General features: G+C 42.2%; 3 protein-coding genes across 4 annotated transcripts; all 3 read left to right on the forward strand.

The window, feature by feature from the left end:
* The first annotated feature begins 112 nt into the window (after positions 1–112).
* si:dkeyp-69b9.6 (uncharacterized) lies at positions 113–12,536 on the forward strand. Its single transcript, XM_049025663.1, has 2 exons — positions 113–941; positions 3,866–12,536. The coding sequence occupies exon 2, from the start codon at positions 4,540–4,542 to the stop codon at positions 9,679–9,681; it is 5,142 nt and encodes a 1,713-aa protein (XP_048881620.1). The 5' UTR covers positions 113–941; positions 3,866–4,539; the 3' UTR covers positions 9,682–12,536.
* A 752-nt stretch (positions 12,537–13,288) lies between these two features.
* Positions 13,289–21,637, forward strand: dbpb (D site albumin promoter binding protein b). Its single transcript, XM_049025784.1, has 4 exons — positions 13,289–14,460; positions 15,140–15,547; positions 16,974–17,236; positions 19,503–21,637. Exons 1-4 carry the CDS (start codon positions 14,271–14,273, stop codon positions 19,716–19,718), a joined length of 1,077 nt encoding a protein of 358 aa, XP_048881741.1. The 5' UTR covers positions 13,289–14,270; the 3' UTR covers positions 19,719–21,637.
* Positions 21,638–22,513: 876 nt separating this feature from the next.
* Positions 22,514–26,754, forward strand: ntd5 (ntl-dependent gene 5). 2 transcript variants are annotated; one of them, XM_049025786.1, is made up of 8 exons: positions 22,514–22,656; positions 22,917–23,063; positions 23,372–23,563; positions 24,699–24,813; positions 25,174–25,250; positions 25,550–25,729; positions 25,828–26,025; positions 26,359–26,754. In XM_049025786.1, the coding sequence occupies exons 1-8, from the start codon at positions 22,587–22,589 to the stop codon at positions 26,433–26,435; spliced, it is 1,056 nt and encodes a 351-aa protein (XP_048881743.1). In that variant the 5' UTR covers positions 22,514–22,586; the 3' UTR covers positions 26,436–26,754. The 2 variants fall into 2 exon arrangements, with proteins under 2 accessions (XP_048881743.1, XP_048881744.1); XM_049025787.1 differs by having other exon boundaries at positions 22,520–22,656; positions 22,920–23,063.
* The last annotated feature ends 113 nt before the right edge of the window (positions 26,755–26,867 follow it).

Consider the following 26,867-nt stretch of genomic DNA (forward strand, 5'->3'; position numbering starts at 1 on the left):
CACAAAAAATGATATTTTGAGCGGGTAGGACCTGTTTCTATCGGGCTTTATGCAGCCCGAGCAGCTTTAACTGATACTCTACGCGGAAGTATTTCTTTTCCGGAAACGACCGATGTGTAGCGAACACACGTCACACGCACATACATGGGGAGGGGGGCACGAAATCGACTCGGGGCGGAAAAAAATTGGCCGACACAAAAAGCAATTCAACAATCCATAAATCCCGGTGAAGACCCATCCTGCCGAAAGAAAAGGAAAATTGTCGCTGCCAAAATAAAGAATTAAAAAAGCTGGATACTTATTCGAGCGGTATGAATATCCTATATATAACCCAGCAGCGGAAACTGGGTTTTTGCTAACGGTTTGAAAACAGCAGGACGGGCCGATGAGCGAGTGAAGGGAAAAAAGAAAAACAGGACAGGCCTTCAAAACTATGTCTCAATCAGGCGTGCCAGTAACACACAAATCAAGGAATATTTCAAGTGACTCCTGCTTATTTTGTTACGAACATCTGGACTTAACGCCATTTTAGCTTCCGTATTTTTTTATTTCAAAGTGAAGAGGCCGTGCAGAGATTCCGAGGTTTGAAAGCTAGCCTGATTGGGAGCTATTTTTATTGTTTTGGCGTGGAAAACTGTCAAATGAACATTTACCGACACATATAAAGCTTCTTAACTTTTTGAAAAATGTATTTATGTACAGAAGTATGAGCTGAATGGATGACATACGCCGAAGTTTAACTGATGTTGAAACGTTCAGAAAGCCCTCAAGAATACGTCTTTCAAACTCCGATTGTTTTATGTAAAAAAGATTGATCAGCAGTTGAAAAATGTGAATATAACATGAAATGCGCTTCTCCCTCCCTCACCCTCTTCCCCTCTGTAAGTCGCATCACTTGATAAATCACTTTTCGGTTAGCTTACAACCATCAAAGCGTACAGGTAAGATTTGTTTCTACTCTGCATTTAATCAAATACTTAATGTTCCCGCAGCCGTTACATATTTTCAGGATCGGTTATTTATATAGTTTGCACATTTCAACAGATATACAGAAGTATGAATTATAACAGGCGGGGCCGTTAGTGATCCACATTAGTAATATATCCATATTTTAATGAATGCAAAATAACTAATTTTTAAATCTACAGTACTCCTTGCCAGATGGTTAAGATGTCGCTGATGATTATTTGATAATCGGTAACGATCCACAGTCATGCGAGCTAATCGCTGATGCACATAACACACAGTACGGTTTGATATGTCTACTGTGGATCCCAGTTTGTATTCAAAACAAATAAACAAACCCATCATTCCAAATACTTAATTTTCTTAAGGCAAGTAATCCTGAACCAAAAGTTAATTAAATTTTAATCTAGCTATATAAAAGTTTGGCCATGTGTTATTAGCCAAACTCTTGCATTTTGATTTCAGTTATACTGACACAGTGTCAGAAATATGTCATAATTAAATTATATTGCAGGATAGATAAGCATTTTATGAATGCTAAATGTAGACACATCTAGAGTAGAAAAGTAAATTATCTGGACAGGTGTAAATAATCGTAAATGCTTATTTATATTATGCATTGTGGATGATCATACAACTAAGAGATGCCAGTACAGTATGGACCTTTAAATTACGATTCCCTGTGAAACTGAATCATGCATTTTCAAAACAATGTCAACATTGTCATTTTTGTTGTATGTGGTATAATCAGGCTACAGGGTGATGGGGATTGAATCGATACCATGGCTTAAGCATCAGGTTTATGCTGTTATGTTTGGTTCAGTATTCAGGTGCAGATACGCACAGCTTTAAATGTAATTCAACTTTAATTTCAACTTTAAAATTATACTGTCAGCTCACAAATGACTACAAAGTGATTCAACATTCAGTTCCTGTTAATCTTCTATGGCGTATTTCAGTGTTTTCCCTCCAAGCACGACCCAAGACAAGATTTGCTATCGAGTTGTAAGCAAAGTAGCTATTCATCCATTTCTTATGCTTTCAGTGTTTGCCTGGAAAGGGGTGTTTACAAAAAGAAATATACACACATTAAGTAAAAATGTATCCTGAAGTTTTGATTTTGTGAATCTTACCCATGTCAGTCAAGTCATTCATTGTGCATTCCAAACCAAAAATGGTGTACCAAACTGTACAGGATAAATATGTCTACCATTACAGCCCTAGTTAGGACATCTTTTAATGAATTTTCTTGCTTTTACATTGGCTTGTTTTATTAAGCTGCTAAGTAGTAAAGGCATGTTTTTAAAGGGGTAGGATATGAACACCATGTATAAATTGCACTTCTAATCCATTCATTGGTAGAATGAAGTAAATTGTTAAAATGAATGTGTAAATGCTTTAAGTATTTAAAATGTGCAGTTGTCCTAAATTATCATGTTTAAATCTGTTTATAACCTCGGCTGTTTTGGAGGCAGTTAATGTGAGATACTTTCACACAGTGATATTGCTACAATTCCTGCGATTTTTATTGTAAATCTAACCTCATTTATGTACCAACCGCATTGTTGAAATCCATTTCAAATGAATATGGGCAAAACCCATCTTCCCTGCCCTTCAACATGCTTAATATGGCTGAGTGGCTGAAAGGTACAAATATTTATCATTTTCTCTGAATACTAATCATTTCTTGGAAAGTAGGGCTAATGTGTTTTAAAGTAATAAAACTGTTACCTCACATAAAAAGCAACATGTATCTAAAGGCTGGAATTCCATGTTGGCTGGTTATCATGTAAAATTAATCAAATTTTTAGTGAAACATAAAATAATTTAAATACGTTTGTCATTCAATAATTGGAAATTCAATAAATGTGTTAAAGGTTAATGTTTATTTTATTATTATTATTATTATTATTATTTTTACAAATTTTAGTTTAGTACTTCAGTTAGACATTGTGAAAGGGCTCAGTGCACAGCTTGAATGTATTGATGTAGGTGTGTGTGAAAATTTCTTACATTTTTACCAAGAATATGGCACAGCTTAATTAGAGCTGAGGCCTGAAGTCATGAGGATAGTGAAACTGATATAAGACTCCATTGCTGTACTGACACAAACCCAAACACACATATGGATGCTTAAAGAAGTACATCTGCAGGCTAGTAAATTTGCATGAAATGTTCACATTGTCATGCTTTATATTGATTTAAGTTTCTGCTTCTTTTCCTCCATTATTGGAATATCAAAGTTTGTAACATGTTATAGAAGCCTCCTGATATGTCAAATAGTAAATGGTCATTCGTTTATTGCATTCCTGCATCACAGTGTACAGTGTTTTGTAATGGATGTGTATTATTAGTTTTGAATGTTATGTTGTGATGGGTTGAGAACAAAGGGTTCTCAGTTAAGAATTTGATAGTGAAGGATACATCCATCCTCACTCAGCAGTTTACAGCAAAAGAACTGAGATACCTTCCCCATTTTTGTCATTTTGTTTGATAATGAGCAGTTGATTCCTAAATCCAAAAATACGGGTTCCACTATGAATGGATTGCATGTAGAGTTTATGGCTGCTTTGCTGATCAGACTGTACAAATGGTACAAATATTATTTCAGTGTCTGTGAAACTGCTAGATTTACATCTGAGTTCAAATTTCTGATTATGATTGTTTTTTTTTTTTTCGTTTATTGTCATCACCGTGAAGCTAATTAGTGTACCTAATTTACATGTCCTCAAGCAACACAAAACTAACCCTGTTGGGAGTTAATCTTTAATGTATGAGGCAGACTTACACCATGTGAGTGTACACACAGAGTTGTTGTATGATGTAGTATGAGCTGCTTACATCTTAAGTATCATAACTATGACTGAGCTGAAAATTTACCCATGTCTTCATTTTTCAGTTTCTTCAAGAGATGAAAAGAAGGTAAGGACCAGGCAGCGGAAAGAAAGGAAATTTCCAGTTATTACCGCTGTTATCCTGGCTTCTGCTTTTTTCAAACCATTACTGAGAGGCTACTGAACAAGAAGAAAGGAGTTTAATGCAGAGAAGAGAAGACTGATACAAGAAAAATCTGAGTGGATTTTAATTGACCATACTGTACTATTAAATTAGCAAAATAAAGACCTCATTTTCAAGTTGGGAAATGGATGGAGAAGGAACATTTTTGTTACAGATACAAGAAGCATAGTGTGGGAACCAGCCCTTTCAATGACAAAAAACACAGGCTTCACATCAAAAGAAATTGTCAGAGTATTTCCTTGTACAAGTACTATTTTTTTGTGTTTAAGAACTTTGTGAGATACACGAAGAAGGACTGTCAAAAGGACACGTCAGTGCTCAAGAGCTGAGACTCTCAAGGGGCAAACGAAAATGCACAATAAATTCAAGAATAATACATACGGACAAGTTACTACCACTTCTTAACAATATATAGTCACCGACGGACCTGAAGACTCCTGAATAAAATGTTGTAGAAGGAATATTTGCTAAAGGACAAAAGTTGCAACTGACAGCACAAAGCATTGATTATAAAAGAGACTCGTATCCAGAAAGCCCATTGCCCACTTCTCTTGGATGGAGAGTGGGGGCAGTGGGCGCTCATCAGCAGGTGGAGGGGGTGGTGGTGGAGGGGCAGGTACAAGTAATAGTGGCAGCGGAAACAGCAGCAGCAGTGCAGGAAGGAGTGGAGGGAGCAGCTCCAGAAGTGGTGGAGGTGGCTCTAGTTCCGGGGCTTCAAACCGTAGCTCCTCAGTCAGTGGTAGTGGAATTATTATCACCACTTCAGGAGCTGGCGGTGTGGCTCCAGCACCTCCACCTTCAAGTGAATGGGAGATGTTCCAGTTTGGAAAATATAATTTGGACATCATAGAAATGCTGAGTGGACATCAGGCCCACCAGTTTAAAGGTCTTGGATTAGAGAGGCAACTGCAACATCAACAGCAAGTTCAGCTTCATCAGCACCAGCAGCAGCTCCAGCAGCAGCAGCAGGCTGAAACCTCGGGAGCCCTCCTGTCTGGACTCAGCCTTGGTTCACTGCAGGGACCTAGAGGCAACGCCTTTTCAGATTCCTCTTCAATTTTTTCCAAAATGACTGCCCCTCCTCCACCTCTGCCGCCACAGCCATCATCATCATCCTCCCAGAGTTCTCGCAAGTCGAGCAAGATGGGTGTGAGTGGTGCTAGTGGAGGGGGGAGTGCAAGTCATGGAACGGCATACCCACAGTTTTTGCGTTCATTTCATCCTGCTGAGGCAGCACTAGCCCAGGAACAGCTGCACCCAGGAATGGGAAGGTTTGAGCACTTTGCCGGAGGCAGTGGAGGTACTGGAGGAGCAGGAGGTATTGGAGGAATTGTTGCATCTGCTCCTCCGCCACCACCACCTTTGCATCCTGGTCTCTCTGTTCCCCAAGCATCCCCTGGACCCTCATCTTCAACCCCATCTCCTTCGAGCTCAGCTTCCACCTCTAATAATCCTTCCAGCAGCAGCAGTACAGTAACCTCTCTGGGGCACCAGCTCGTTGGGGCTCAGTCTGATGCCCGCAGCCTACACCAGCAGTTCAGCTGCATGCTGGCAGCCAATCAGTACTTCCTTTCTGGTGTGCCAGCTAATGCCAGCTTGGAACAGTTTCTAGTCCAGCAAGGAACACACAACCATCTTGGTTTGGGTTTAAGTCAAGCTGGTGGGGAAACAAGTTCTGGACTTGCGCCACCCCCTGCTCTTCATCCCTCTCACACACACAGTCACTCTACTCCCCAGCAGCAACAGCAGCAGCAACAACAGCAGCAGCAGCAACAACAGTTACCACCCCATGCTTTATCCCACCCCCACTCTCATTCCCACCCTCATCACCCTCTCCACGCAGCCCCCCAGTCCTCCTCACTTGGAAGTTTTGATTTCCAAGGTATTCCGGTTCTCTCCTCTAATCAGTTAGCATCTCTGATGCAGCAAGAATCTGGCTTACCTCTCCCGCTGCCGCTTCTTTCTCTCCCAAAGGAGGAAGGGAAAGGAGACACTGCAGGTGGGGGAAGTGGAGGAGGCAGACGTAAGAAGGCTATGGCTGGCTACCTGCCTCAAAGGAAGCTTGAGAGCAACAATAATACTAGCAGTAACAACAGCCATAGTGCTGGAGACCCAAACCCCAGTAGTAGTTCTGGAAGGCATGGTCATGATGCATCTTCAGGCCTTGTTGGAGGCAGCGGAGGGGTCAATATGCAAAGTGTTAGTGGAGAGCCCTCCTCTCTCCTGACCTCTTCAGCTTCATCTTCCTCAGCTGTTTCATCTTCCTCATCTTCCGTCCCATCTTCAACCGCAGCATCAGTCCTTGTAACAAATGGCTTACAAATTACCAAATCTGAAAGTATTGGTGCTATGACACCCACCATTACTCAACCTGAACCAGAGCCTCTTTATCACTGCGGGGAATGCGGTAAAACCTTTACTCATCTCTCAAGCCTCCGAAGACATCTGCGCAGTCATGGTTTAGTTTCTGGAAATGGTAGCAATACTAACAGTAGCGCTAACCCCATTTCCATTCCCAGCCAAAATCACCACCAACCTGATGCCAACATACCCCACTCGACGCAGGACCTGACCTCTCAGTCCAACTCACATCATCAACAGCCACAACCACAAGCCTCTTTAAATGCTCAACAACAACAGCCAAATCCAGCTCCCATATCTTCATCATCTTGCCCAAGTCCTGAAAAGAATCATCGTTGCCCTGAATGTGGAAAGGGATTTAAGAAAAGGGGACACCTCCTCCAGCATGGGGTCATCCACTCTGGAGCACGACCTTTTGCATGTACTATTTGCCAGCGTGCTTTTAATCGCCGTGAGTCACTCACCCGCCATGAGAAGATTCATGAGGAAAAGCCCTACCGTTGCCCAGCTTGTGGCCGATGCTTTCGTGAAAGCACCTCATTACTTAACCATGCAGCTTCAGGTACATGTGGCAAGCCAGGTCGGGGATCAAGGTCCAGGCCTAGCACTAGTGGTAATAACTCAATGATTGGACAGGATGGACGCTATAGAAGTAAAATAAGTAAACCGGGGGGTATAGAATCAGGAGAAAGTGAAGCAGTGGAATATCCAAGTGGGCAACTTACTGGAAGGGTGGTTTATGGAAAAACGGAGGAAGAGGAGGAAGAGGAGGATGGAGTGGTTGGGAGTATGATAGGAGAAGATCAAGATGTAAAAACGGCTTTAACATGTGAAGGTCTTTTCCAGTCAGGAAGGGGAGGTGTTGGAAGCAGTGGGAATAAAACGGAAGGAAAGTATTCTGCTGATTACTCTCGGAATCGTTATCAGACATTGTACCGAGGTGATGAGTACCGTGGTGACTACAAGCAACATCGTTCTCAAGCTAATCCCTCTCCTTGTTATCCTGGAGAACCCTCCTGTGGAAGTGGAATGACAGGTCCTGCACTCCGGAAAGCACCATTAGCCCCAACTCTACACCCACACCCACAAAGTCAAACTCAGCAACAGCAGCCTCATCTTCCCCTCTCGTCTCTGTTAGATGATACTGAAGACGATGTAACCAGCTCAGTTAACAGTGCCATTTCGGCTATTGCTGCAGCTGCTGCCGCTTCGTGCATGCCTGGGGAGCACAATAATGCTGGAGGCCGGGGCGAAGAACGAAGGGATATTATTGGAGGGCTTCTTGGTGGACTTGGCTTAGGTCCACTTGGAGTTTCTCCTGGTGCCCCTTCATCGACATCTGGAATGGACAAGACTTATAGGGGCACCCAAGATAGCATGGGTAGTACAATGACACCTTCAACCCATCACAACCAACAGCAGCATCAGCAGCAGACCTCAACTGTCAAACCTAAGCGGCCTCGGAAACCTCGCCCAAAGAAGGAAGCTGGATCAGGGGCTGGAGCTACTGGAGAAAGCGGCAAGCGAAGAACTCATTCCCAAAGAGGGACAAGTGGAGATCCTGAACGTCTCTTTTTGTGTAGTGTCTGTGGTCGTGGCTTCACGCGTCGTGAAACCCTTAGAAGACATGATCGCATCCACACTGGGGAGAAGCCCCACCACTGTTCTGTTTGTGGAAAAAATTTCCGGGAAGCATTCCATCTTACCAAGCATCACACAGTTCATTCTGGAGAGAAGAACTACAAATGTGGTCTGTGTGGGAAAGATTTTGGTTATGCGCAGAGTCTGAAGAGACATGGAAAACTGCATCAGAAAGGAGAATTTGAGGAAATTCCCACAACAGCTGGAGGAAATAACAGTAGCAGCAGCAACTCTGCTGTAACTCCTGGAGGGAGCATTAGCCAAGAGAGGGATCAAGGAAATTCTGAATCTTACTATGCCTATCCTCAGGGCATCAAGCCTCAAGGACCCAACACTCAGCCTCCCCCTAGACTATATACTTGTGCCATTTGCTGGAAGTCGTTCCGTCATCACTTTCACCTGACTGCCCATCACCAAGCTGTTCATGAGGGTGGGGACAGGCTCTTTTGTTGTGAGGTCTGTGGGAAGGCCTTTGCTTACGCTAATAGCTTGACCAGACACCGGCTTTCACAGCATGGATTAACACGGACTGGCCAAGCTAATCAGCCAGGAGGTGGAAGTGTGCCCGGGGGCAGTGGGAGTGCAACTGGATCTGTTTCCGAGAGTGAAGCAGCTACAAATGCCCTTCTTCAGCTTGTCCCCCCCAGTGGAACCCATGGAGGACAACAAACACACACCAGTGTACCCCACTCCCAGCAACCTCCGCAACAGCCTCCAACTGGCTTCTCTCCTCTCTTCTACCTTCCAGAGCTGGCTCCTCCTCACTCAGCAACATCCAGTGCCCCCACATATTCTCATCCCCTCCCACATAATTCAACTTTGACCACTCTTTCTAACCACCAGCAACCTATAGGGATTAAAGGGGAGCCAATGTACCCAACTGGACCTGTCCATCCCCTTAACACCACACCTTCTCTTCATCCTCTTCTACTTTTGTCCCCTTCTCAACAGCAGCATAATCAGCATGCACAGCAGCTTCCAGTTGAGATGCAGATTCCACATCCACAGCAACAAAATTTGCAGACTCAGGATGATCTAAAGAAACACCGGAAGAAAAAAAAAGCAAAAGAGGCATTACATATTATAGGGGCCACAGGAGGACAATCTACAGGTGGGGGGAGTGAAGAGATGGATGAGAAGCAGAAGGCAGAGAAACAAAAAGAGAAGAGGCGGAAATTGCTGAAGAAAAAAAGAGGGGGAATTCATCAACAGGAGCTTAGAAGAAAGAAGCGAATAGCACACTTTCTTAAGCTTAGACGGGCTGGAGGAGGGTTGAACATGGGGAAGCTGTCATCACTGGATGTCCCACAGAAATGCTTCCCATGCCCTTTGTGCCCACGAACTATATTTTCTCGCCAGTCAGCATTGTTGGTTCACAGGGCAGTTAGACATCCTCCAAAAACCAGCTGTCCCCAAGCCCGCCTGGAGTGCCCTGTCTGTGGAAAGCGCTCTCGTAAATTCCTTGCAGCCCTTAGTCATCGAGGGTTCCATCTCACCAAGGGATCTTTTTCTTGTCCACGGTGTCCCTTGCGTTTCTGGAATGGGGTGCTTCTAGGGAGGCACACTGTAGCCTGTCGGGGTGCCATTAGGGGAGGCAGTGGGGGTAGTACGGCTTTGAAACTGAAATCCGCACCAAGCAAGGTGGTGAAGAAAGAGGGACAGGGTGAAACTGTGCTAATGGAATACAGGCACTGAGTCTTTTTTTGTATGACTAGTAGAAGATTTTCACTTTGGAAATGTGGGGTGAGATATATTACTCCAGTGGTAGGTCATTTTTACAGGCAGGCTACTTTTGCCTTGTTTGGCTTGGACTGACTAAGCGTCATTACCACATCTCTCCCTGGACTCTGACTTACAGTATATGGAGTGATTTTTCTTTTTTGTAGATCGTTGCATACTAATTTACATAGTTTGCAAAAATCAACCTCAAAATCTCTCAAGTGAATGTGAGAGTCTGCAAGGACATGACTTTCTGTGCATCCTGATTTGTAAACACCATTTACACTCTCTTTGGCTAAATTTTCTGGGATGTTAAGCTTCATTGAATTAAGGCTAATACTGTTTCTTTTACCCTGATTACCCTATGTAGTCTCTCTGCTGTGTATATTATGTAGTTAGTGTTCACTTAAGAGCCCTGTGAAGTTGTGCTTGACTGTTTTGTTCTTATAAAGTACATTTGGATAAATGCAGGAGGTCAGTGACTGAAGAAAAATGTTCTCTTTGGTGGAAAGTTCAAGTGTCAGTGCATAAGACACTGTGTGTTTCTTGGTCAGTAAGTCATATTGTGAATTCACTATTGTGAATCGATCAAGCAAGTAACACCAAATCCCTAAAGGATCTATTAGCTAATGATTATGAATACAAAGTATTAAAGAAAAGTAAATGAATTCGGTGGGACTCTTCTGAAAAAAAGGTGCAAAACCTCTGCTACGTTTTTGGAGAAGACTGATCACAAAACTTGATTACGTACCAGTGAACAGTGCAACTTGTATGAAAAGACTGAAATTGAGAGGTGGGTCGGAACAAGCTGACTGTACTGTATTTTTTTTTTTTTTATTGCTATATTGTTTTTTAAGTAATGTTTTAGTTTGTATCATTGCTGTTTGGAGGGGGGGTAAGTGGGCGGGTCGGAGGGAGGGAGGTATGGGCTGTCATTTTAAAAATTAAATGTACCAGTGTGTTTATGTTATCCTCCTGTCCAGCTACTCACCCAGAATTCGGGCCCTTTCCCTTACACACGTGTAGTATTTTACTGAGTTGCATCCACATTCATGTCCCTTTCCCAAGCTTTCTTTTAAAAAAAGAAAAATAATACTAAATACATTTCTATCATATTATTTGCCTAGTGATTAAAAAATAGTTGGAATATATTAAAAAAAATAAACATTTAAAAAGAAACATGTTATCATTTTTTCTGTAAAAGAAATCACTGTAAAAAGCTGGGTATTCTTTGAATACGTGAAAATTTAAATTCTTCATTATTGACAAAACTGACCCCATTTGGCTATATGGATGTATTGTATCTTATATACGTGGCATTTAACAGGGAGATAATATATTGCCATATAAAGTACAAGATTGGTTTATCTTTTACACATTTACAGAAATGATGATTAAACTTCAAATTTTCCCAGCAAAACTGCTTTAACTAGAACAGAATCTAATTTAATGAAGCCGAATGCTAATTTAAACAGACAAAATGTATTGATATCATCCTTCCACAAGGTGGAAGTAAAAGCTTAATTTACTGTAAGCATGCGTTAGAAAATTCCTCTAAGTGCAACAGCATGTTTTTAAGGGTTGTGCGTGCTTGTGATTTTATTTTTTATGCATACACCGGCAAGCATTCACATAAAACCTGAACAGTATTAAGTCATTGTAAATAGTGAGTGGAGACATTTTCAGTGTTTGTTTTATTATGAAGTATGTTTTTCAGTTTGTAGATTCACTAATTGGTGACACTGCTTTATGAAGAGAACACTAACGTGTACTCCCAAAAATCGCTTCAGCGTGCTTGCATTGATTGTTTCAACAGCCTCAATAATCTTCTGCAGTAGTCCTTACATTATATGTGCCTTCTTCAGTACACAATGTTCTTTGACTAGCCTCAGATCAGAAGAGATAACTTCAGATCAGTTCCACATCTCCGACACACCCAGATCCTAACCACTATACGACATCGTCTCTGAATTTCTCCATTGTGGTGTCCGTCGATATTTTATCTGAATTCTGTGCTGTGTAATACATGCAGTGTACTTTCTCCCAGATTCCTTAGAAAGTTTAGTCGCATCCAATACCAAAAAAAGAATGGTTTAGTTGCTGTACAGTATGCAGAAGCGATTAATTGTATAACTTCATTTACAAGCAAGTTGTAACGATTCCATATAGACACACTGTATATTTAGTAGCAATGGGTTTACGCCTCAAGGCATTGAACAGCCACAATGCAGAAACCTTTAGCCAAAAGAGGACATTTTTAATAAACTGATTTTCTATTTCTTTTTTTTCAGTTTACGAATTCTAGTACCACTTTAGACAGAGCCGCATGTAATCTGAAAATAAACTCAAGGAACACAGCACAAACTTCCAAATTTGTCCAAGTTTATAAATGGAATGTATATCAGATTTCATTCACCACGTCTTGTCTTCTGTACCTATCCTTAAAGAATGTGAATATGAACAAACTTGAACAAAGAAAGAGGTATACATCTAATATGGTATACCCAAATCGGCAGTTCACTAACGGGGCGTAACACAGACCTATGGACAATTTTAGTTGAGATACATTGCTTTCATCCAAAGTTGGCGTTTCGAAAGACCATTTTCATCCTTTATTAGCGAAATCATCATAGTAATTTTAATCATAGGATTTCACAGGTTCCTGACCACGACTATAGATTTTCTACACAGAGGTATGCTGCTAGTTAAAAGATAGTCTAAATGTTTTGGCAAGTCAAACAAAGAAATTAAAACTTGCTACTATTTAATGGAGTCTCCACGGCCTTCTGCTTTTGTTTTGCTACCTTCAGCCTCACGCCACATGAGCCTGGGCAAAACAGTGGGCAAGGCCACTGACCTAGTTTAGTCCAATCAAATATTTTCTTACGTGTTTGATTCTACTTCTGACCAACCACAGAAGCGATTTCACAGGACGGGCAACGCCTACTCGTGTCGCGGCCATGTGAGCGCCAGCACGGGTACTTGATACAGAAGAATGCTACGCCTTCCTTACATGTTAATAATTACTGCCGTCAAGTCGATGTTCACTCCTTGTAATAATATAGACAGCATTTCCAAGGTTTTTTTTTCTTTTTTAACAAAGAGTGAATTTATAGTTAGTGTACCACCAACACTACTACTACTACTAATAATAATAATAATACGTATGTCGTTAGCTATAAACTATAATTTTACTATTTAATACATTTCAGCATGCGTACTAGTAATTGAAATAATGTAACTTTTGAGTTCTGAAGTCAGAAATCAGTCATGCAACCCATTTACTATATGAATGACTTTTACTGTCTACTTACAAATGGCATATATTATTGTCATTTTCTTTTTTGATATTATGAGCTTAATTCCTCATTTGTTTGGCGGCCAAGCCGAATATTTTCGCTCTCCCGAAGGAGTGCCTTAATTACAGGGAAAACATAATTTTTTAGCATAATGTTGTAATAAAATGGGCAGTCTTACAGTGTGTGGGGCGTGGTTATTTGTGGGTGTGACTATCTGTGGAGCGTGGCTATTGGCCTGCATTTCATTATCATTGAGCGACGTCACAGTGGCATCGTCACGGCCCCGTGGGGGTGACGTCGGGGGGCAGCCTGTGTTCCTCCCAGCTGACTCTCGGCGCTGCTGAACCGCAAGATACGCCTCGGTAGCTGGATACATATATAGAAAGAGAAAGAGGGGGGAGGAGAAACTAAAAAAAGAGCTGGAGTGAACAACAGAGACAAGAGAAGAAAATATCAACCAGCTGTTAGTCATAATAGCTACTGTATTCCTGTTATTCAAATGTATGTCTTTAGTCTTCTGTTCGTCCATAATAACGAGGGATCGCCTATTTTTCCCCGTTGATTTCTTGATTGTTTTTTTCCCTAATATGAAGCTGTTTCTTTTCAAGTTGTCTTGTGTTATTCGGAGTTTCACTACCAGCCTTGCCCTGTTAAGTTTCTCCGCATCTCGCTGTATCGTGCTTGCTATTGCTTGGTGATTTTTTTTCCACAACGATTTCGATATTTTATCCTGATCGCCATACGCTCTGCTCATTTAATCATGGACGAATGAAGAATTGTTTTGCGACGATCAAGCCAGATTGACATCGTCTATATGGAATCACTCCGTTGAAATACAACGGGAAAATAACAATCGACAATATTGAATTCGTTGCCTGTCGACGGGGGAATAACAAGATACTTTTGTCTCCTTATATATTTTGCTATATTATTTTCATGGATCCTCGCATTGATTCATCGGTTACATGTGTACCAAAATCCATTTGACGATTCTTTCGTGTTCATCCAAGTGGATTATATTGCGAACACTTATTAAAATCTGAATGAGCAACGTTGTATCTGTTTTTGCAAGCTTATCTCACCGGCGGGCTTGAGACATACTAAAATTTGGAATATGGACAGGTTTTCAAAACTTATTTCGTGCAGCTTGACTTGAATTCTTCACGAAATTCAGTTTACAGTTAATCGATAAATTGGCAGCTGGTTCCTCGGCTCCTTCCTGTCAAAGCAGCCTACTCCTCTTAAGGCATTAGCTGTCGACTTGCAATGTCCAGGCCGCTCTCTCATCTTGTACCCCCTGACATCCCTGCTGGAGCTAGTCCACAATTTGGAAGCGGTAACCAAGCAGGAATGACCCCGGGTGCGGGACACCCGACTTCCATGGCCAGTTTGAAGTCCCTTCTGCAGTCACCCTCAAACGGTGATCAGAAGAGCAAGGACTGCCGTGATATGAAAGGTAGGATTTGTAGATGCGTTTTATCTGCCCTTGCTGTATAATTTTCCTTATTAATAACACTAAACCGAATCGTTTAAAGATCTGTTTTCGGCGTATTTCTTTACAGGGTATCAGTTGGTGAAAGCTTTCAGTATCTAAGACTAGGTTTGAGAGACAATGAGTATTGTTTTTGATGAAATCTCCTACAGCAAATTTCAGTTAACATTTTTGTGCATCATTTTAGAGTACTTGGGACAATCCATCTTAAAAGACATCTCCTTATTGTTAAGAGTATGCAAGGGTAGAGATTTTGGGCCCCATGAAAGCCTATCATATTGGGTCCCCCAACCCGACCAATCTAGTTATGTTCCAAATTTTTTTGGACCCCTGTCACTCAGGGGCCTTTGGAATCATTCCTTTACCCTTCCTTATGGCACCCCTGACAATAATATGTTATTACCCTGCCTTGTTCAGTCAGCCATCTTTCCTCTTCGTGTTATCCTAAGTGTCCTATTTCTCTGCCAAATATTATTATTTCAGTGTCAATATATGTGTTATCTCTTTGCCTATTTGGGTTTATAGAGTGTTGCAATTTATCTTTCCTGTATTGATATAGTATTTGTGTGGCCAGTGATATTACTCAGGCTCACGTTCTGTCTCTATTATATTTACACCAGTCATTTGGCTTCTCTGTTTCCAGAGAAAGAAGAGCCAGAGGAGATGTCCAGCTCTCTGGATGGTGGTGACCATGGGAGATCCCCGAAAGCCCCCTCCCAATCTGCCTTTCTGGGCCCCCTGCTGTGGGAGCGCACCCTGCCCTGTGATGGCAGCTTGTTCCAGCTGCAGTATATGGATCTGGAAGAGTTCCTCACCGAGAACGGGATGGGGAACCTGCACCACGGCAGCTCGAGTTCTGCCCAGATTCCATCCCAGAGTTCCCAGTCGACCATCCCCAGTCAGAGCTCTCAGTGTCCCCCGTCCCCCCCACCTCCATGCTCATCGTCGTCCTCCATCTCCTCACCTATTTCCTCATCTCCCTCATCTCCTTCACTGCTGCCGCTCAATGTGCAGCAGACAGGGTCAAGCTTGCGAGCAGAGTGTCTCCACGGTGAGCCATGGCGGAGGGAGAAAATGGAAATGGAAGTTGATGCTGAAGCTGGACTTGAAATGAACTTGGAACAAGCGCTTGGCCATCTAGCCAGAAAATGATCCCGAGCGCTAGAATAGAAGAGGTTGTAGTAGAGAGGTTAATGCCTGTCATTTTGGTGGAGTATGAGAAGGAGATAGAGGTGTGGGTGTGGTTTTACAGTGTCATGGTTCAGCCCTGAGATATGTATTCTGGGCTGAGGGTGTGTGCAAGGGATATTGGAGAGGGTCAGGGTTACAGTTGGGTCAGTGCTGTTGTGTATTTTAGTAACTCAAATAAATTTATTATACAATAAATTCAAATTGCTGCAGATTGTTGGTCACGCTAGAGTTTTAATTTCATGAATGCAATCTATGAACAGTTTGGAGGCAATTCTGTACTCATACTAGTGCAGCGATGTCTGTCATGGCTTGTGTGAAAACGGAATAGCACTACAAATGATTTCTGAAAGTATGGTAGAACAGGGAAAAGAGACACCTACAGACCCACTTTTATTAGTAAGGAGCCGTGAGGACGAATGTGCTTTGAAGCTTCAGAAATGCTGAAGCTGCACGAGAATAGGAGCCAGGAGTGGAAAAAGTATGTGTAGGGTGTGTGCGTTAGGCCTCGACCCCCCCGCACGCTTTGCTCCATGGGCACACGGCTCTTCACGTGCCGCTGAGGAGGAGGGGCGGAGCAGGAGCAGGAGGAGGAGGAGCAAAGGCCACAAATGCGGAGATGTGACTTTGGTTGCTGTTTATTGAGCTTTTTGTCACCATAGGTTTACAGTGCAAAGAATGAGCTTGTTGACTGAGAAACTGACTGGGTTGAGAGAGTTAGTGAATGTGTGTGAGTGTGTGTGGGGGGTTCTATATATATATATATATATGACTGCAATAAAAAAAAAAACTAAAAATGCCAAAAGTCTTTTATTTAGTTTGGTTACTTATGGTTAAGGTTAGGGCTGGGTAGGGGTTAAGGCTATCATAGTTAGGGTTAGGGTTTTTCCCATAGAGATGAATGGAGAGTCCCCACAAAGATATGAATACAAACAAGTTTTTGGTTATGTTTTTGGGTTATTGTGTTTAATATGCGTGCTCTTGTGTACATCATTTTTTATTTATGTTTTATTTTTTTTCTGTGATTTTCAATGTTTAAAAATAGCAATATATCAGAATTTGCATTCGAAATTTGGCCATGGATGATTGCTGAGGTTTGGTAATAGGTGAATGCTTTGCTTCTCTGTGCTGCCACCTGATGGTCAGTCAGTGTCACAACTTGTCAGGCTGGGCTATTTTATTGTAATTGTCCCTCCTCTAAAAAACGTTTTTCCCTAATGATATCCTATTCTTGTTTATTAAAATGTTTGACTTTGTATCTAACATAAATCTTTTTTCTGCTTTTTCAGGAGGCCAGGCAGGGTCTCTGGATTCTTCTCCAACAGAATCATCATCTTCCTCTTCCTCCTGTCCCCCACATCCACTCCCCACCTGCTCTGATGGGAATGACATCATAGTGAACTTTGACCCCGACCCTGCAGACCTGGCACTGTCCAGTATCCCTGGACAGGAGGCCTTTGATCCACGGAGACGTCACTTCACTGAGGAAGAGCTCAGGCCTCAGCCGATAATCAAGAAGGCCCAAAAAATGCTGGTACCAGACGAAATGAAGGTACCCAGATCTCCATATTTGCCAAAGGGTCATCTAAGGATGTTCTGCATCTACCCAGCATTTGTAAAAATACCATAGCTCATTTTTTTAATTACTGCTTAGCAGTGGCGGCTGGTTGAAAAAATTCTTGGTGGGGCTGACGTACCAACAGATTTCCCTTCATAGTCCAGCATAAGCATTCAAATGAACAGTCAGAAAATGACAACAATTTCACAATCATAATTTAATTTCCTTAGCTGGCTGGGTGATATTTATTTCGGGCTTGTCGGGTCCCAGCTCCTTAACGTGGATTTTTTCCACCATCGTCCCCCTTGCAAAAGGGTAATTCAATAACGATCTCACCAAACTTGTTGGAAGCTGCCCCTCAACTGTCGTCGTCGCCATCATCTCTCTGTCTGACTAACTGACCTGAGATCGATCCAAAACTTTCCTGCATTTTCTGTAGCAGGCACGAAATTTCCAGTGCCCCAAAACCATTTAATTCGGCGATGCTGATAGGCAAAATCTTTATTATATTCACCTAGCAACCATACACGATTAGCTATTTCGCTGTACTTCTGGGGCGTTTTGATGAGCGCCCAAGAAGAGAAATGATTGGTGGAAATCTGTCGGTGGAAATTCACTGTTGAATGAGAGTCAGTTGGTGGAAATGTTGTTTAAATAATTCAGATTGCATGTAGGCACACACTATTAAGTAAAACTGACATTGATAAAAAAAAAAAAATATATATATATATATATATATATATATATATATATATATATATATATATATATATATATTTTTTTTTATATACATCTGGGAGGGCGGCACCCGAACGCCCCCTATGGGCCAGCTGCCACTGCTGCATAGAGATGGAAGCCGACAGAATCTGCCTGTCGAAAGACACCAGCAAGGAGCTGGATATTTCAGTACAAACTGCAATTGGAAGTTTGGACATAAAGGCTTGTATATTAACCAAATCAAACATCTTCTGAAATGGTGAGGTTTAATGTCACTGTCAGTTACTACTTGGAGGTTTCACTATTGCGTAGCAGTTATTGGTTCCACTTTCATGTTCCCTCTAATCAACCATCATCTTCTCCCTATTATCAGTACCTTGCGGTACAGGTTATGTGTAAGTGATGAACACAGTAATTAATTGTCTACACTCTTCAGGGTCCATTGTTGTTCAAGCATGTCTTAAGTCTCCAGTCAGTAAATATTCCTGGATATATTTCCCAGTTTGCCCAGTAGAGATTGATGATGCAGGGGAGATTTCTTTGCCCAGATTTGATTGGTATTATTATGCTACTGAGAGCAATAGGTCATGCCTGGTTGATTTTCTCCTGTATATGTAATAAGTTTAATTCTGTGTGAATATACAGTGGTAGCTTGGAACATGAACTTAATTTGTTCTGATAATAGTGTTCGAGTTGTGATTCGGTTAACGTCCAAGTCGAATTTCCCCGTAAGAAATAATGTAAATGAATTTTATCCCTTCCAGACCCCCAAATGATTGCCTGTTTAAACTTATTTACCTACCTAACTAATGATAAAAAGCATTAACGATCAATATGAAACTAATACAGACATGCAAATGAACACGTATAAAAGCAATAAACATGAAATAAATAACAATCCCACACTACGTAACGAGATCAGACACACGTGCACCACCTTCAGGTCTTGCTATATTTTCTTTTTTAGGTTCTACAGTTGCTCTCACTGGTTTGCTGCTATCACTGCTCACTTTCTTAGAGGCCATGATTACTGTATCACTAAATGTACTGTAGATAAAGCACAAAAAAATTCACACGGAACACAGGAACACAGCTTTCACACGTCAAACTTTCGAGGCGACGCGAGACTGACAGGGATTCATAGGCATCAGCATCCCAGTAGGTCTGTTTGCCTTTGTGTCAGCTCATCAGATACACGCCTCAATCCGTACAGGTTTTAGTAGGTTAGCTGTTTAGTTTTGTTGTGTTCCAAGTTTTCGGTCGAGTTGCAGTTAGATTTTTCTCGACCAACCCATTCGAGGTCCGAATTGGTAGAATTGAACCCGTCTTGATCCCTACATATTTTAGCAGGAACGTTCCAAAATTTCGGTCAACAGACGCGTTCGATGTCTGAGTTGGTTGACATAAGAGTTGTTCCATTTCCATGGTTCTACTGTACTAGTGAGGCAGTGAGCTGTATCTGTTTCTCTGGCGGCACTTCTAAGCCGACCCTATCAGAGCTGCTCTGCTCTGGCCCATGTCATCACTGCCCCTTCACCCACAGGATGAAAAATACTGGAACCGGCGGTGCAAAAACAATGATGCGGCCAAACGGTCGCGGGACGCCAGGCGGCTGAAAGAGAACCAGATCTCTGTGCGGGCGGCTTTCCTGGAGCGGGAGAATGCGGCCCTGCGGCGGGAGGTGGCCGACATGCGCAAGGAGCTGGGCCGCTGCCGTGATATTCTCAGCAAGTACCAGAGTCGCCACGGAGACCATTAAGGCGGGACCGGGAGAGACCACGATGTGTGGGGGACGGGGGGCAGCTCTCAGGAGATGATGTAATAGAGGGACAAAAGCGAGAATCTCACTCCGTTCTAACTATTGTAAACATATATATTTGTGAACTAAAGAGAACCTGTTGGTCAATAGAGAAAATTGTTGTAGATCTCAGAGAGCAAGTGGAGAGGCATGATTTTTAAGAAATGATTGCAAAAATATGTTGCCATAGGAAAATATTTTTTTATATTTATAGAACGAGATAGGGCAGGAGAGGACATTATAGAATCGTTTTGTATATTTTATAAATTAATGGACGGGATTTTAAATATACAAAGAAATGAAGAAAACGTACATTTGTTAACAGAATATATTTGAAATGGGAATGGTTTATAGAAGAATAGACAAGCTTATATGGAGGGTGAAGTGATGTAAAATATTTGTTTCTCTTAGACTGGCATTGGGAAGAGAGTTTTTATGGAAGCACACTGAAAAACGGTCCTAAGTTGTGTTGTGAAGTCATTAATTTTTTATGCTCTTTAAATCTTCTGAAATCAATATATGTCTCTGATTTAAGCAGTATAGAAATAAGAGGGACAGTGTGAAATCAATCAGCTTCAAACTGCAGTCTAGATGTTTTAATATTTCCAAGGATAGACATGTTTAACCCCAAATGGGGCCCTGGGGGTGGGCAGTCTCTACTCAGCGGTGCAAAGAGATGTAGCCGCAGAGGACGCTGTGCCTCTCTCTGCGGGGCTGAGGCACCGATTTGATCGGGCCTACGCTCACCCAGGCCGACAGCCAGTTTGATGAGCACCTCGGCACTGATCCACAGGCAGTGTGCTGCCTGCAGAACAGCACATCACTCCCCCCATGGCCTGAATCAGCACTTTCCTTATCTTTTTGTTTTTTTATTATTTTTTTTAACTGTACCTGGTACATAACTGTGGTTCTCAGATAGTGTGTCGTGGGTCAAAACTGCATTACTGTTTTTTTTTTTTAACCAATATTAAAAATATTGTATAAGAATCCTCTGAAAAACAAATATACTGCTAAATTATTAACTTTGTGTAAATCCTGGTTTATAAGCTATTATTGAATACTTAAGATTATATTCATTAATGTATTGTTCTTGGAGACTTAATTCTAATAACTGAATTACATAAGTGTAGTTTTTTGTTTAATGTTATGAATATTACTAATTATAAAAGCTCAGGATATTTTACTAAAATAAAAATGTTTCCAATCTGTGGCCTTTAAGCCTTTGGTACTGTGCACTGGCTTCTCTCACACGCCTACAGCTGACATTTCCGCAGTTATGCTCTGTTTGTGTAACTGCTCTCTATAACTTCTTCCATCAGTCATTAATCTGTCTACCTATTATCAGCATAAATCACCAACATGTTAAAAGTGATATTCCCTTCATTTATTCTGTATGTATAGTGTATGTCTGGATGTGTGAGTATGTAACTGTATGTGTATACATGCAACATAACATTCTGACAGATATGCAGTATTTCAGATTTATTGGAGTAAAATGATTAGACATCCATTTTAGGGACTGTTTTACTTTGTTACTTCTGAACCAGTTAATTCTTAATATCCAACTCACTTTAGGTGAAGTATATAGAATAAAGCAAATTTGCAATCCAATCACTGGGCCTCCTAAGCCAAAGAGTAAAGATATCAGTTCCATACTAGTTACTGGTGTGTTAATGATTATGACCTTTGTTTTGAGTTAATGTGATTTCCTTTTTCCAGCTATTATGGCACTAAGGTGGAATATGCACTTTGTACTACTAACAACCACCTTCTAACCAGTGCCTGCACGTCCGAAAGTCCCAGTTCTTTTGTTTCCCACAATTCACTTTCCTGTGGGCCAGGTCTTGTCTGAAAAATAAATTAATATAGACCTTTTTAAAGCCTGGTTTAATAGTGAATTTAAAAATTCTAAGACATAAGAATAATCAGTACACAAGAATAAGGTGAAGCAGGACACTGGGAGCAACCAGAAACCAGTCAGGTATAGGGCAGAAGCGAAATGGTCGTCCACTTTTTAATATTTAAAAACTGAACTTGTATAAGCATTAAAGCTAAAGTTTGTCTTGCCGAGAAACTGTATACTGTGATTTTAATGGACATTTAAAGTGTGTTTTAGTCCATTACTGAGAGCCTTTGCTACCCAGCCTGGACTGTGGATTATTTAGACCCTCTGATAATGATTATTAATATCAATATTCACTACAGATCCCATCAGCACACATTGCTACCCAGCTGCACAGGTAAAGCCTACTGGTTCTTCCCAAAAGATGCTGGAGAATGTAGTTTTCCAAAAGTGGCGATTCCCTTCTCACTGACTACACCTTTTGCTTTAACTTCCAGATTGATTCTGTCATCTTTTACTTCTCTGTTGGTTTTGTTTTTTGGTTCATGAATTATATAATGACTCTTGGTCCCAATGACAATGTCTGAGCAACAGGCTCCATGCTTTTATGTGTCCTGAAAGTGGTGAGAGGACTTAAGCAAACCGAGTTACTGCGGGATCATGTGCACACAGTGCCTCTGTTGTATTTAGCCAGCAGAATGGAGTGAGATAGTGTGTGTGTGTGTGTGTGTGTGTGTGTGTTTGTGCACTCCTGATGCTACCTGATTGGTATTTGGACATGCTTGGTCCGTTATCAGCTTATTTTCACAGAAATAGGTGAAAAGTCACCGTTTATTTATTTATTTTTTTTTTGTTCCCCAATTTTGAATGTTCAATAGAAAACAGATGTTTTACTTGGCTGTACCCTCCCCCCCCCCCCCACCCCACATTCAGTATCGCCTGTTTTCTGTCAGCCTCTTCCATAACCTACCAGCCAGCAAAGAAAGATGGACTGTTCTCTTTTCTTCCTTCTAGCTGTCTGGGCTTGTACCGAGCGTTTTATCTCCCAAGCAACTGGTAACACAATGGCTTTGGTGCATTTCTTTACATTGATAGTATTTTAAACAGGAAGCCATTTAGCATTTTTTTTTCTCACAGCATGCAAATAACTACATATCTGAATGTGATTCTCTGCTCTCTGAAAATCAAACTGTGCAAGAGTCACCGAACAGCAGATTCCTGAGTTTGTGTCTTTCAGCGATGCTGTCTGTGCGCGTCTCTGTTATCAGGATTTGTTGGTATCATTCCGTAAGCTCCTTCACCGCTTGGTTCCTTAGCAGAACAGACAGAATCATGTCCAGACAGTGTCTTGGGCAATGAGAGGCGAAGCAGCTGCCCAAAGCGCTGCCAGACGGACAAGGACTGTCCAGGCAGGAGAAGGTGCTTGTGCGACGGGCAGTGTGGACTCAGCTGTGTGACTCCAGGTGAGTGGAGGAGGAGCAGAGGGAGCTGAACTCCAGCTGCGTTCCGCACCAATCCCCTCATCTACCTTCACTGGCTCAAGTGCCAAGGCTGCCATTGTTTTTCATTCCATACGTGGCCTGTGCACCTGTAACAAGCTTGCTGATCTGTTTGTGTCCATATCTTCTATCTTCTCCATCTTGTTTTCCACTGTTCCCATTAACATTGATTTTGGTGTCCTGTTTTTTTGGAATCTCTTTCCTCGGTTTTCGTTTACTCTTCCCAGGATTTTTCTAAAGATCTCCCCCCACCTTCTCCACATACTCCCCAGGTCGCACCTGCCCTTGGCCCCTGCCTCTCAACCCAAACACTGTTTCCCTGCTGCTCTCTCCTGCACCCTCCTTCTCTGCTCTTCTCGAAACCCGCTGCCAGCCTGGCTTCGCCATGGATGGCAGTATGGAGGCGGTAGTCCGCCGTTGTCAAGGCGATCGGCGATGGAGTGGCGAGGATCCAACATGCACAGGTGAGTTCAAGGGTTGATGTGTAGGCTTTGTTTGCTCTTACTTTGAATGTCATTGCAAAGATCACGTGTTGAGTTAGGAAGTGCGTGTGTGTTCATTTGCTTGTTAGTTCTAGGATTAATGTTACTGAATGGTGTTGTTTCCAAATCAAAATTAAATCGAAGTTTATTTATCAAATGCACAACAGTGTTAGATGCGGCCAATGGAATGAGTTTCCCCTTTATACCTTTAGTAAATTCACCACCAGCTGCCTTTGGATGTTTGGTAGTCTTCCAGCCACTCACTGCTGGTGAACCTCTTTGGTTCTATGTACTTTGCGTGCGACTGCTGTTTGCTGAAGTATTCCCGGTATTCGAGGGCTCTTTTATGCAATGCGAGAGGCGGTGGGAGGTAGCCCAGCTCACCGTTAGAGCTCTATGTGGAGCTCAAAACACCACACTTCCCTGCTGGCTCGGCAGGTAGCGGATGCCCCCCCCCCACCCCCCACCGAACAAAGGCTCCATCCTGGCAGCCCTACATCTGTAAAGTCGAGCTCTGCAGGAGTCTCTGCTGTGTAGGTGCCTTCAAGGGGAGCCTGTTGCTGTATTAAGCACAATGATATTGCCCTGACACACTGCAGCTCCAAAGGCCTGCCATGCATTATGAACACATCACATCCGCTCTCCTTTTCTGTTTGGCCGTGGACAATGTGAAGTTTGTCTCACCCTCTTTGGGTGTAGCAGGAGAAACACCAGAGTTCTCCTGTATTGGATGTTGTTTAACATTAAGACAAAAGAAATAAATCTTAGGGTTATGAATCTGTATGCTAATAAGACTATAGCTGGTTCTTCCCAGGTTCATACGCCTTATTTGAATTGTCAGACGTGCATTTAAACTACTGCTTCTTTTCCAAAGCAAAGCCTGAGGCCTCCTGCCTCCTCTTTCTCGTCCTGTGGCATCTACGACATCTATTGAATAATTACTTACTGGTTCAGAAATTACAGATAAAAGGTGCAAACAGACACGCACAGGACATATGGGTTAAGGGACACGGCTCAGTAACGAGGCAGCCGCTGTAGAAATGAATGAGTTTGTATCTTTCGGTTATTCCAGTCGTGCCTTACCAGTTGGCTGTTTGCTTCGTCTCCATTCAAACAGCTGTTCCAGCAATCGGGCCACGTTACTGCCCACTACCAGATGAGATTCGGAACGAATTTACAATCAAGGGCAGTTCTGCAGTCGGCTCAAATATCCTGTATAGCTGCCACCCTGGGTAAGAGACAGGGAGATTTGGTGTAATGCATGCTCTTTCAGATTGATTCTTTTATTACAGCTAATATATTTTGCACAGCACATGACTATATCCAGATGCAAGTCATTCACTTCTTAATAAACATTAGAAAAATTAATTCAAATATAATTTCACAGAGGTGTTACATACGCGGAGCTAATTTATTACAGACTCACTATGTTACATAGAGGGCATCTTACAGGCCTTTTCAACAAAAGAACCTGTATTGGTCAGGCCCCAGTGCCAAATAAATTTGTTTACCACAATTTATAATTTCCTGTATGTTAATGTATATGTGTCATTATTAACCTTCAGTTCTTCCTTTATTTGCTCCTGCATCAGATTTAAATTGGTCGGAAATAGGGAGAATTTCTGTCAGCAGAACCAGACCTGGCAGTACCCTCATCCCATCTGTCAGAGTAAGTGTCTGCATATCATTGTTATGCAGAGATAGGGAGGACAGGCTAGAGGTGGCTGAGTGCGAGCTGGCAGATGACGTCCCACGGGCTTTATAATTCAATCTGCTGCCACTCGCTGTGCATGTAAGCTGAGGACAGCTGGCGCGGCTGCCCTTTGTCCGCAGCATTGTGCTGCCACCTGGGGTTCACAATTAGCAACTGCACTCTTGCTCAGAGGGAGCCAATGTGAGGCCTGCACTGTGCACCCCGCCTCTCGCGCACAGCAGTCCTCCCTGCCTTTTCATTTCCCTCCCTGTTAGGAGTTTTCTGCCCTCCACCTGTTGAAGTGGACCACGGTTATCTGGTGGCTGTTCAGCGACAAGAGTATGAAGTGGGCGAGGATATCTATTACCTCTGCAAGAAGACATTCCTATTGGATGGCCCCAACCGGGTGAACTGCCAATCAAATGGCACCTGGAGTGAGGTTCCTTTTTGTAGAGGTAAGACAGCAATGAGGATGCAGAATGGAGGCATCCAAACCCATTTTGTTGTCTAAATCTTCACTGTACAGCAAAATGTCAGTCACTCTCATGTTCAGCCCGCTGCACAGTCCCAGCACAGCGAAGTCGAGTGACATTGGGAGGTCTGAAGCTCTGGCCTTATGAGATTCCTGACGGCACCGTCCAGCATGGCGATAACATCACCTTCTACTGCAAACACCCCGAGAAACAGTGCAGCTTCACTGCTGTGCAGTCCTGCTTTGATGGTGAACTACCAGCACCAGACTGTTACCTTGGTGAGTTGGCCACAACAACGGGTAACCTTAATAAGTTAGTGAGGTTATGTATAATTGAATCATTTATAATAGTTGTTGTTAATTTTTTTCTACTACCAGTCAGGTGGATTATATTGCTTATCAAAGGTATCACAGGGGCATCCAGAAAATGTATTACTCAAGAGGATTAGGTCAGAAACATTTTTCAAGTATAGATGCCAAGTTTACCCATAGCTAATTCACAAAAATTACCAGTATCTGCAGAAACATGAAAAAATGTGGCATTAGAATGAAATTGAATGTTTTAATATACGAATACCAAATTAATATGTCTTCTCTCCATCCCTTTCTTAGAGCCGACTTGGCTGCAGTACAAAATCTTCCCCCATCGCCTGGTTTCAGAAATTGAGCTTTGTAATTCCAGTGACTAGTGAACATCAATGATCTCACCGACTACAGCAAATAGCACGCACTGCTTGCTTTGGATCAGTGTCATGCTTATTTCCTGCTTTGTAATTGATTCTTTTCTGATTCCACTTTCTCTTCGCTGTTCATTAAAAATGTTTATGTGTTTGTAAAATGCCTCCAGGATCTATTTTTTGGTTAGTTGTTGTTAAACTCACCATGTTATTAACCAGGGTTGTCTATATTTATTTTACCAGTTTCTGTACTATCCAGAGGTCTCTTTCTCTAGAATTTCAGTCGACTCCTCCTGCCAGCTGTCATTGTAAAATAAAAACTGTCGACTAACCCGAATTGCGTGGTTATTCTTCACACGTGTCGGGCAAATTTACGATCAAAACAGATTTAAGCAACGGGGTGACATGCTAATTTAATGAATATAACGAATATGCAACTGAAGG

Source organism: Brienomyrus brachyistius, chromosome 9, assembly GCF_023856365.1.
Source record: "Brienomyrus brachyistius isolate T26 chromosome 9, BBRACH_0.4, whole genome shotgun sequence".
In the NCBI taxonomy this organism is placed as follows: Eukaryota; Metazoa; Chordata; class Actinopteri; order Osteoglossiformes; family Mormyridae; genus Brienomyrus; species Brienomyrus brachyistius.

Bases quoted from the DNA above. Each gene is read 5' to 3' on its own strand.
- si:dkeyp-69b9.6 (XM_049025663.1), top strand. From the start codon at position 4,540: ATGGAGAGTGGGGGCAGTGGGCGCTCATCAGCAGGTGGAGGGGGTGGT.
- dbpb (XM_049025784.1), top strand. From the start codon at position 14,271: ATGTCCAGGCCGCTCTCTCATCTTGTACCCCCTGACATCCCTGCTGGA. The intron at 14,461-15,139 runs GTAGGATTTGTA...CTCTGTTTCCAG, and splicing joins GGACTGCCGTGATATGAAAG to AGAAAGAAGAGCCAGAGGAG. The intron at 15,548-16,973 runs GTGAGCCATGGC...CTGCTTTTTCAG, and splicing joins GCGAGCAGAGTGTCTCCACG to GAGGCCAGGCAGGGTCTCTG.
- ntd5 (XM_049025786.1), top strand. From the start codon at position 22,587: ATGGACTGTTCTCTTTTCTTCCTTCTAGCTGTCTGGGCTTGTACCGAG. The intron at 24,814-25,173 runs GTAAGAGACAGG...CTCCTGCATCAG, and splicing joins CTGTATAGCTGCCACCCTGG to ATTTAAATTGGTCGGAAATA. The intron at 26,026-26,358 runs GTGAGTTGGCCA...TCCCTTTCTTAG, and splicing joins AGCACCAGACTGTTACCTTG to AGCCGACTTGGCTGCAGTAC.